Here is a 10,822-nt window from a genome sequence, read left to right as displayed (position 1 = left end):
ATTAATGACTTCGCTCTGAACGTGCGTGGTCGATTCCACGTCATTCGATCGCGATACGTGTCTGGGCGATTCATAAACCACCCTCGGGCGGCACCCCACGCCGTTTCGCGGGGTGGCGAGTGTGCGGTGCGTTGCCCGCGTGTTCGTGACTTCGCGCTAGCGGAAGTGAGTAAAGCGCCGCGCACACAATCTGACTCGCCGATCCTCCTCCTCGTAATTGCCTGTAGATCCCAATCGCGATTAGCCGGGAAATTAATACGATCCCGTATCTGCGATTTATGCGTGATCCGCCCGTGCGTTATGCACGCACCGTGTCGGTAACTCGTGCGTAACTGCGACGTCGTCGACCGAACGTTCGAAGATCCGTCCGAGAGCAACGTACACCGCGAAATTCCGGCCTCGGCGCTTATCGCGAGCGCATCGCGCCGAGACGGTGGCCATTCGCTCAATAAGTACATGCTGCAGATAGCCAATAATATTAATTAACATTTTTCGAAATAGTCGAAGAAAACGCTAAGTCGTCTTAGGTAAATCCCGTTCTTTACTTCTTGTTGCGAGCGAGAAATGCTTTATCGCGTTAATAATCTAGACGTTGCCGGATTTTTTTTTTCTTTTTTGTTTTTTTGTTTTTTCGACTGAAGCACATTTGGGTCAGGTTGCGAAAGGAACAAGTGGCATTTTAGTGCCATCGGACATCGAGTGGTCGGTTTTACATTCCTCTGATCGCGATCGCGCGGCGAGTTTTCGACAAAAGAAAATAAAGGGAAATAAACGAGGGCATCGTGAAAGAATGGGAAAAAAAACGGGAGTTTACAAGAGAAAGGGAGAAAGAAAAAGAGAGAAAGAGAAGAAGAAGAGAAAGGTATTTGAGTTCGTGGTTGGCGAATCGCATAGCGTTAAAGGGTGGCCGTTGCACCATCCCCGGCGACTCGGGTCAACAGGCATTGTCCGGCGGAATTACCACCAACGGGCCCCTGTGATTAAATGCTCCGCCTCTCATGCTTCCAAGAGGATCTGGAGAGCAGACGGAGAGAGAGATAGAGAGAGAGAGAGAGAGAGGGAGAGAGAGTGAAAGAAAGAGAAGGAGAGAGAGAGATTGCAACTAACGGAAACGGGTGGTCAGGGGAATAGAGGAAGCGGGAATACGTACATACCTATATGGGGGCTGCTGGTTCTGCCATCCGTACTTGCATACCTATACCTTCCCGAACCCCTCGACCTTTACCCCTATACGGTGATGGGATAATGCCCATTGTTTCGAGCATCCCACGTATCCTTGGTCCAGGACGTGATACCCAGGAGCCTTCCTCGAATGCTTGCGATACGATACATCTAAATGGTAGCTAAATGCCCGCCTAAATGCGGCTGCAACTGGGTATCCTCCAACGGGCTTCCGCCTCGTTCGATCTCGCTCAAGGATTGCCGGATACCTGGCCCGACGACGATCGGCATTCAGGTGCAAATTGGGCACACGCGGCCATGAATGTCATCTGTGATTTCCGACCTTCCCGGGCGCTCAGTCATGCTGCTCGTTAAAGCGTGTCTCATTAGGTGGAATTTGCACCAATTACTGAAATGCAATTGGTTGAGAATAATGAGCGGAAATAAATTATTGATTCATATTAATTTAATAATAATATAAAATATAAGCTGTAGTAATATAAAATATAAGCATAAGATTTTTATTGCACATTTAAGAATTAATGGAACGAGCATTTTAAATTTAATTAGTTTTAATTTTATTACGCTAGTTAAACAAAATTAATATTATGACATACTTTATTAACATTATTTATTTTTAAATAAATTTTTTTTATGAATAAAACACGGCTATTAAGGACAAAAGAAATGCAAGAGATAATGCAACGTAGACATTTGTTGTAAACTTTTATGTACAAATATGACCAATATTTATACAACATACATTTCTACATCCATTTTATTAATATCGTAATAATGACTACTCTATTTACAAAATTTTTTGTTTCTCAAAATTTTGTCTGCGTTATAAATTTACTGCAATTTCACCTATGTAGACAGTGTAAGTTTTACATAATGGATTTTTTAAATCCATGGCCCCAAACGACTCTCGAGTACGTTGGCTGCGTCAACGCGTCCCATCAGTCTTAAATGATTCAGTAAATCTGCCAGAGCCGTGGCTTCGCGGTGCCTGGCTTCCCATAAGTCCAAAATATGTTCCGTTGGACTCGCCTTCGTTGCAAAGTAGTCGACGTATCTTAAAATATTACCACGGGTTACATTCGTATCGCAAATCCGTAAAGAGATATACTGCAAAGGATTAAAACTCACCGGTCTACCTGCAATCTCTGAGCCAGCATCCGCCAATCATTGCCGCGTGCGCTTGGTGGATCTAAACACTGACATAACTGCTTTCGAAGTGTCTTAGAAAATCTGCAATAGTCGAAATAGGCTTTCTCACATACTCTGTGCATTTTATTATATAAAATATAAAATAATTTCCGTCTATTTCTTAATATAAAAAGCACCTAAATGGTCTTGGAATAACGGATTCCGTGGATCTCGCAGAGTTTTTTCCCCGTAGAACAATAGAAGACTCCGTCTTGTTACCGTTTCTCTTTCCGCTCATATTATTCCTCTTTACGAGATCGAGATCGATCCTGAGAAGTAAGCTCTGATCCTCGAAGCCGCGCTGACAAGCGCGCAGCTCAAATCCAAGTCTCAGATCGATGACGACTTTTTCTATCCTAAAAGAACGCCGGATGCTAATTCTCGAGGATGCCCAGATACGCCGGTACGGTATTTCCTGCCTCTCCGCAAAACCGCTTTCTCTATCTTCGAGATCGATGCGAAGCGACGTACCGCTAGCGCGAAATCCGAGAGTGCCGTGATCGATATAAATGCCACCCAAACGACGTTCCTGCGACAGAATTATGTACAAATCGCGAAAGTGAAACAAGAAATGTAAAACAACAAATGCATCTATTTATTATAAATTATAAAATATATAAAATAAAATATATGTTTCGGAAAAACTCACTCGTTCGCTCACGAGTTTGAACGACGCCTTGGTGTCCTCGAGTACGTGGCATCTGACGTGATCGCGCTCGCGAGACGCGAAAACCGCAACGCACAGCCGTTTCACGGCCAGCCCCGGTGCGACCACTGAACTCTCTCCCGCCACCGCGTAAACGCTGGGTGTCTCCGTGACGAGAAACACGCCGGCGTGGTCGAGTTGCGCGAAAGGCTGACCAGGTAGATTCGTCGGATCGCCACCCAGCATCAATACCTTACGCCACATCGTCGCGGACGGCGTGCCGTTCGAGCTTGCCGACGAGCTCGTCGAGTTGTTCGAACGTGTCTCCAGGTCGATTTCCGTTGACCATAAACTCAACTCCCAGTTTCCGGTTCTCAGCTCGGCGCAGTGCTCGAACTGGAGGATCACCGGCTTCACGAGGTCGACGTTTGCGGGACCGCAAGCCACCACGGCAGATAACAGCGTGAATCCGGGCGGGAGATTCGGCCGAAAGGAATTTTCTCCGAGCACGGCGAGATGCAAGCTATGCCGACGACCGCGCTGTATCGCACCCTCCGGCACCGACATGGAAACACCGACCTCGGGCACGACTAGGAGGGCGCCCTGCTCATCGATTATGGCTCTCACGATGAAACCGCTACCGTCGTCCGTCGCGGATCGTTCATTTTCGTCCGGTCTTTCATCGTCGTCCTGTTCGTCATCGTCCTCGTTGGTGCTTTCTGGATTCGCTTGATACGTCGATCCTGAGAACAGACGCATAAAATTCGCGACAATCAAAGAACTTTATCTCTGCGTGCAAACGACTCTACATTAATTAAATTAATTTAAAATATTATTTTAAAAATGGGTAAAATATTAAAGATAATTGTTTTTCTTTGTTTTATTATTTGGTGTAAAAGTATTCAAAAAGATTCAAGAGATTTTCAAGAAGATTTATCGAAGGTGATTGTATAAAAAGCTCTCGCAATTTCGAATTTATGGGAATTTCTTACGGGAAGACCGTCCCTCCTCATTATCTGACATGCCGCGTCCTCGTTGCGAGTTCTTGCAAGAAGACCTAGTTACGGAGGAGCTCGGCGATGGTCTCGTTGTCGACGGTAATGACAATTGCGGAACGTCATAATGATGCTCGGAACAGGATCTGCACATTGTATCAACGCGCCGTAAGGTTATGCAAGCTCAACTAGATGCCGATTCGTCGTTATGTGCCGCGCTTTCGTTATTTTGATCAATATACCTGGGCAGTCTGGCGGCGTTTGACTCGTCAATCACGTGCTCGAGACGCCGGTCGCTCGCCAAAACGGAACGTTCGGTCTTAGAAACAACCGATTTTGCGAGATCGCCTGGCCGGCGGAAATCCAATCTCGCGACGCCATACAAAGCTTCCATTCTTTCCTTCCGACGCATTAGGCGAACAAAGAAAATCGTCGTCACCGCCAGAATTACCGCGGCCAAGCTCAACGTGATCCAGAGCGCGAGGATATTTCTGTAATCGACCGCTCTAGTAGCTACAAAGAAAAATATATTTTTTCTTCCTCCATCACAGGTGAAGGTCTTAAAAATAAAATTCAACCGGTTTCTTTTACCTTCTTTGAACACTCTTGGTCCATCTTGTCCGAGCGCTGCATGCGACAAAGAGCGAAATTTTTTAAATGATAAAGATGTAACGTGCGTGTAATTTCACATCGGCGATTTACATCGCGAGGCCGCGCGATCTCGGAATAATTAATCATTTTGAAAGGTCCTCGCGGATTTCAATTTCGCCCACCGGCGCTTCGCCGGCAAGTCATCGCGCGTGCAAAGTCATTGGGTTTTACGAATAGCGATCGGCACCGAGAGCTAAAAGGAACCTCGCTCGTTCCAAATAAATCGCCGGTGTCGAGTGCGAGCCGCGTAGAACAATAAGAGGCAGAAACACGACTTGGAGGCTCACCATTACATCGATCCGCGGCGCAGGACTCGACGATGATGTCCTTGCCTTGACAGGGACGACCGCCGTTGCTCGGCGGGGGTTCGTTGCAGGATCTCGTCCTTACTCTCGAACAATCGGGACCGCATGCGGACCACGAGGACCAGGCTGACCATCTGCCGTCAACCGCTGCGCGCAACGGGACGGAGTTGAAAATCTCGATTAAACTGCGATAATCTGATTTGCGCGACAACGAAAGAACGGGTACATCTGTACCCCGCGTATCTCGATCGAGAATTTGTAGTGCGCTTAAACGTTCTACGTGCAGCCGGCGTATGTCAATACCGAGCCCGTGCTCGTGTCGAATCGTATTCTAACTTGCGACGCACCATTGCGATTTGCGACTTCGCATTATTTTGAATGAGTCTTCACAGTTCACCTACCGGGGCAGGAAGGATTGCATTCTACCCTTTGTGTGGCTGGTCCTGGGCACGTTTGACCGCCGTTGATTGGAACGGGATTCGTACATGTTCTCGTCCTCTTCTGTACGCCTCTGCCACAGCGCACGCTGCACTCCGACCATCCCGACCAGGACGACCACCCGCCGTTCACTGAGAATGGATTAAGAAGAAAAAAAAAAAAAATCCGAGGATACACCGACGAAATTAAAACGAGAACAAATAACACCTTGTTACACCCCGCGGCTCGAGCGAACCAAAACACGAATCGCTTATCCAAGAGTACGTCAATAAAAAATAAAAAAGTCAAATTTTAATCATCGTCAAATCTGCAAGTGCATTCTTATACGAATGTAGTTTATCAAAGAAGCTATGTGATAACAGCGTGCAAAATAATATGACACGTCTACATAATAATTTACATTTAAAATATAAACATGATTGAATATGTATAATGTAATTGCTACAACATGATTCTATAAACTTATGTAAGACCGGAGCTTTTTAGTGTCTATTTCCATAATTAACGAGCGCTCTTTAACCGCGTCTGTTCGCCGATTTGTATGGCAAAAGAGAAAATTGCTCACCATAAACGGTGAGCACCGCCGGTTCGCTGACTCTCCTCGCGGCGATGTTCTCAGCGACGCAGGAATAGTTTCCTTGATGCCTCAATTCGGCCTCCCCGAGGAGCAGATGCCCGTCGGCGGATTGTACAAAGCCGGCCGCGGACGACATCTCGTTGGGGTTCGCGTCGGCAGAGACGGAAGCTGCGCCAGCGGCGACCGTCTCAAGAGGAGAGCCGTTTCTAAGCCAATAAACCTTCGGCGATGGTACACCCAAAGGCGGCGAACATCGCAGTTCCGCATTGCGGCCGACTTCCACCGACAGCGAGTACGGCGGTGACAGGAAGTGCTTCTTCAGATCTACATTGGCGCGATCAGGCCCGCCGATACCGGGGCGGATTTTAATATTCGCTCGGGAACACGTTCGTTGCTCGAGAGGAACGTCAAGGGCGGGCGGGACATGAGAACGAGAAGGGAGAATGGCACTCAGCGATATTAGGGCGCGCGTACAGACGCGAAAGGGCTTTTCACCGTTTCCGTCCGGCGGTGGTCCCCCTTCCTCTCAGTAAAAAGACGGAAAAAGTTTTGCGGCGCGCGTGAACCCACGGAATGCATAACGGCGGTCATTCGTTCAATGTGGCTATCCGGCATTATTTGCCGCGCCGTGTTCGCGTTCAAAAAGCGCGGCTTTCATATCACTCTTGAAGAGCACCGGTCGAAGCTACGGTATAGTACCTTGACGCGGCGGTTACGCGCTTTAGAACTCGAGGCGGAATTCTATATCACGGTATGCAGACCGGACTGATGGATGATATGTCCGGCATTACAAAGTATGCCGCGTTATGGACCATCTAGACCGATTCAAATGCATTCCGGCTTACGCTACCTTCGCTGGCCGCGAGGTATTTTTCGTGCGATACGCTGTGCACCGAGGTGCAATTTTAAACCGTCATTCAATTTTATTTACGGTCCTCAGCAAAATCGAATATTCCATTTTCTTTATTTAAGGGCGATTTCGTGCAACAATTGGGTCGTCGTGAGAGCAGCTTATTGCAAGTAATTGCTTTCACTTTTTAGACGCGCAGATAAATAGACTCTTACGTTAAAATCTCATTACGCGACGCAAACGCTCAATTTTTCGACATCTCATTTTCCTCGTTGTCGTCCAAATATTTCACGGGGTCGTAAAATATTCAAACTTAACCTGAATAACTCAATGGCGCGCCGTTTATTCGCTAAATTAATTGCCGGCACTTCGTTTATTCGGAAATGGAATAAGATAGTTGCGCAGAAAATCGTTCTCCGCGGCGAGCCGTGTACATCGGTTCGATCGACATCCTGCATTCAATTTCGAAAGCGCGTCCGCTTTCTGTTTGCACGCAAATACCGATTTAATTTTGCATCCTGTTTGCCACGCTTGTTTGCGCGGCGTGGTGCGACTCGAAATGTCTAAATGAAAATTGCTCTTGCGTTGCACTTTTTACGAAGCGCCCAATCCCGAAGCAATCCCGCATCGTTATTGGAATCACATACACGAAATACACAAAATACACTTTTCATACGGCTTATCGCGATGTATATGCGACTTTATTTTAGCTTTGATAACCCACGAGTGTTCTGCAATGAATAACAGAGGTTCTCCCTCGTTTTCATTCTGGGGGAGTGGAAAAAAAAGTTGCAACGCTATTCCGGGGCTTACGCGTCTGTCGTTTCATTTGCGATAGAATATCGATTAGATTTTGTACTCGATTTGCGCGTCACAGGACACTCGATGGAAACCGAATCGTGTCCACTTTGTCCCTTTAATTTGTCCCATCTTCTGGTTCTCTTTTTGCTGCAAGGCGCGGGAAGGGAGAGGACGAAGCTTAACGTCGGGTTTCTTCAAAAGCTTTTAAATCGCGTTACAAAAATCACGTTAATAAAGTTACTAAATAACGATGCGACGAGATAAATAAAGACCGCTCGCCGTACAATTGACAAAATATAATTTGCACAAGACGTGTCCTCGTTCAAACTGACTTTTTCACAGAGTACGAAAGAAACAGATATTTTCATGTTGCAATATCATTGCAATTTTACGGTTCAAACTGTACGCATGAGTTACAAGAATGCTTGAAACAATTGTCGCGGCCTGTTCAAAGACCTCGTTGCTCCCCTCGTTAGCATGAGCGAAGGTGACGTAATCTCCCGAGTTAGAGCACCTCGCGTACCGCGGAAACGAGCGAAACGGTCATTACCGCACAATGAGAAAAAGAAGACGCTTTCGTCGCATCGGTAAACCGGGCATTCAAAGCGAGTCGAGGGAGGACGTAAGGCGGCCGGGGAGAAAGGAAAAGGAGAGCGGGCGGAGGGTCTCTCTCTACTTACAGGCGACCTCAACCGTAGCAGGCTGCCCTCGAATTTGACCCGGTCCTGACCATGCCACGCACTCGCACTTGAATCTCTCCCTCCCGAAGTACTCCTCGACCTCGTTCCTTGTCACGTTCAGCTCGACCTCGACGACCCTCGTCCCGGTGCGAGGGTCGACAAAGTCCTGCTGTTGCGAATGCTCGGCCCGGTCGCCGTTGCAGCGAAAATACACCTGCGGAAAGAGAGCCGGCAGGGCGCCGGCGGCGAAGCGTATAGTTTCGCGTGCCGTGAACGAAACAGCTTGTCTCGGTTAAATTGCGGCTAAGTGGGTAATAAGAACGAGAAGAGACGGGAGAACCGCGCACGAAATTCGAGCTGAGGAGATAAAGACAAAGGCGTTTTACGAGAAACCGCGACGGGGAGTGGTACGCGTATCTCGCGAGATACCGTCGAGGAAATGATACTTTCGCGCATTCGTACGACGCCGCGAAGTAACTCGCGGTGTAACGGTAATAAGAAAATATATAACGCGGAATAAATCCTCACGCGAAGTGTCGTATAAAGATGCGAAACGTAACTAAGAATTATGCGTACCTGAAGAGCGTGCGCGGCACGACAATGAAGCGTCGCCGGTTTTCCTTTGACAACGAACGTGTCGATAGGTTCTGCCAGGAAAATCGGCAGAGAACCGCCGACGATAAGATCGGTGTCGCTGGTTATAGTCGCGGTCTCATAGTCTCCGTAGTCGTAATCTTCGACGGGATAGTTCTCCTCATCGTCGTCCTCGGCATCGTCTTCTTCCTTCGTACCTGGCGAGCAACGCGGCACATGCTTATCTCTTTTGCGAGAGGGGAAAAAAAAAAGGGAAAATCGATAATTCCAACGCGGTTCATTCCGTAGGTCCGATAAAGCCGTCAGCGTAATCCCTCGGCATTACCCATACGTCTCCGAAATTTTTCATATCGGATCGATTGAATTAAATCGCTGCCGCGGGCTGGCTTGGTCCATCGGATAGATTAAGCCGCGTCATCACGGTAAAGAGAAACGTCGACGGAGACACGTTATCGAATTACTAATGGCGCATTATCGGATCCAATAACGTCGAGCAACGGTCCCAGTATATCCGATTGTCTTCTTCGATAAGTGTATCGTTGTCCGAAGACACGCGCGCGCTCGAAACATCACGATATATTTAGACGTCGAGTCGGACTTAACGACGCGTGGCGGGTTTCACACCGTGTATCAGCCGGCGGGAAACATTCGCGCTTAAATCCCGCGGATTTTACGTTTTGCGTTTGCCGTCCTGGCGTGTAAGTTTTGCGGAAATTTTATTGCGCTCTTGAGTGACTGCGCTTCTCTCATTCGAGTGATGTGTCAAACGGACGATGATCACCCTCGCTGTCACGATTCGCGATTTTCGCAAGAAACGCAAAAGCGTGAATTTACGCCGCGAATCGTACGATTGTATATTGCCGACCGAAAGAAGACGAAATAAATTCTTGACCGAAAAGTGGCTTTCCAGCGGTTTCGTGACATGGGATCTAGATATTATACAAAAATAATTTTTTAAACGTATTTACTAAACTTTTTTTTTAATTAAACATATCGTTCAGTTTCAAGAAATCAACACGTGAGACACGCGTTTCGTGAAAATTGCTGGTTCGAGTGCTCGCCGTAGATTGAACAGATTTATTAAGTGTCATTAAGGTTAAATATATTACTTTACACCTCGTTACTTACTTTCGAGCGCGCTCGCAAGACGAAGCAGCATTAAAAGAAGAATACTGATCCTTAGCTCCATCGTCGCCGTCACATTTCACTTAGATTGGTTTTTTCATTTAATGCCACTTGGGAAAATCAGGCACACAAAACTTAGTACTCTACGCTGGCATATTTCATCAGCATCATGATTGTCAATCACGAGTGATCATCAAATACTTTCTCTAATTTCGTCGAACATCCGCGACGCATTCTCGTACTACTTCGCTGAGTCCATGTGTTCAGGGACATCCAGCTGGCCTACGGTCGAGCGGAAATAAAAAAGACCCCGTTCGTTTTTTCGTCCGCGAAAATTCGACAGCGTTGGACCGTATTCATCTCGCGTTTGAGCTTCCGCAGAAAAAAGACGACGAGGCTGCTCGGGAATTGCCATAAATAATTAGTCGCGACTCATCCGGAGAACTGCGTAACGAATTTCGACGAGGGTGCTCGCACTTGCATGGCTACACTCGCGTTTGAGCGTGCGAAGAAGGGGGACACGTGACCGACTGCAAGCACCCTAGGTGGTGAACGTGAACGAGGGTGGCGAGAAGCTCGCGCTAAGGGAGGGTGATTGCACGATGCTCGCGGGTCGGCACGCGGTGGACGACTGAACTTGCCGACGTGCGCGCACCTCTATATATACGTATATATACGTCTCACTTCGATACCAACGCTCTTCTTCATCCCCTTGTCGTCGGGGGTGCTGCTGCTGCTGGTGGCGGTATCTGCGGCAGCAACGGCGCCGGTGGTGGTGGTGACGTTGACG

At 47.7% G+C, this 10,822-nt stretch overlaps 1 protein-coding gene across 1 annotated transcript; it reads right to left on the bottom strand.

Annotated features, from left to right (window-relative positions):
• Positions 1-663: 663 nt before the first annotated feature.
• On the bottom strand, positions 664-10,567 carry LOC139101920 (netrin receptor UNC5C). The gene is made up of 13 exons (XM_070655434.1): positions 10,036-10,567; positions 8,890-9,104; positions 8,314-8,527; positions 5,971-6,306; positions 5,369-5,536; positions 4,950-5,114; positions 4,603-4,638; positions 4,254-4,524; positions 4,009-4,157; positions 3,020-3,759; positions 2,508-2,899; positions 2,311-2,412; positions 664-2,236 (listed from the first exon to the last, which is right to left on the bottom strand). Exons 1-13 carry the CDS (start codon positions 10,094-10,096, stop codon positions 2,065-2,067), a joined length of 3,021 nt encoding a protein of 1,006 aa, XP_070511535.1. The 5' UTR covers positions 10,097-10,567; the 3' UTR covers positions 664-2,064.
• Positions 10,568-10,822: the final 255 nt, after the last annotated feature.

This window comes from Cardiocondyla obscurior, linkage group LG01 (genome assembly GCF_019399895.1).
Source record: "Cardiocondyla obscurior isolate alpha-2009 linkage group LG01, Cobs3.1, whole genome shotgun sequence".
Taxonomy (NCBI): Eukaryota; Metazoa; Arthropoda; class Insecta; order Hymenoptera; family Formicidae; genus Cardiocondyla; species Cardiocondyla obscurior.
This window is presented reverse-complemented; position numbering and strand designations above follow the sequence as displayed.

Bases quoted from the DNA above. Each gene is read 5' to 3' on its own strand.
- LOC139101920 (XM_070655434.1), bottom strand. From the start codon at position 10,096: ATGGAGCTAAGGATCAGTATTCTTCTTTTAATGCTGCTTCGTCTTGCG. The intron at 4,639-4,949 runs GTGAGCCTCCAA...TGTCGCATGCAG, and splicing joins CGCCGCGGATCGATGTAATG to CGCTCGGACAAGATGGACCA. The intron at 3,760-4,008 runs GTAAGAAATTCC...GTCTGTTCTCAG, and splicing joins TGAGGAGGGACGGTCTTCCC to GATCGACGTATCAAGCGAAT.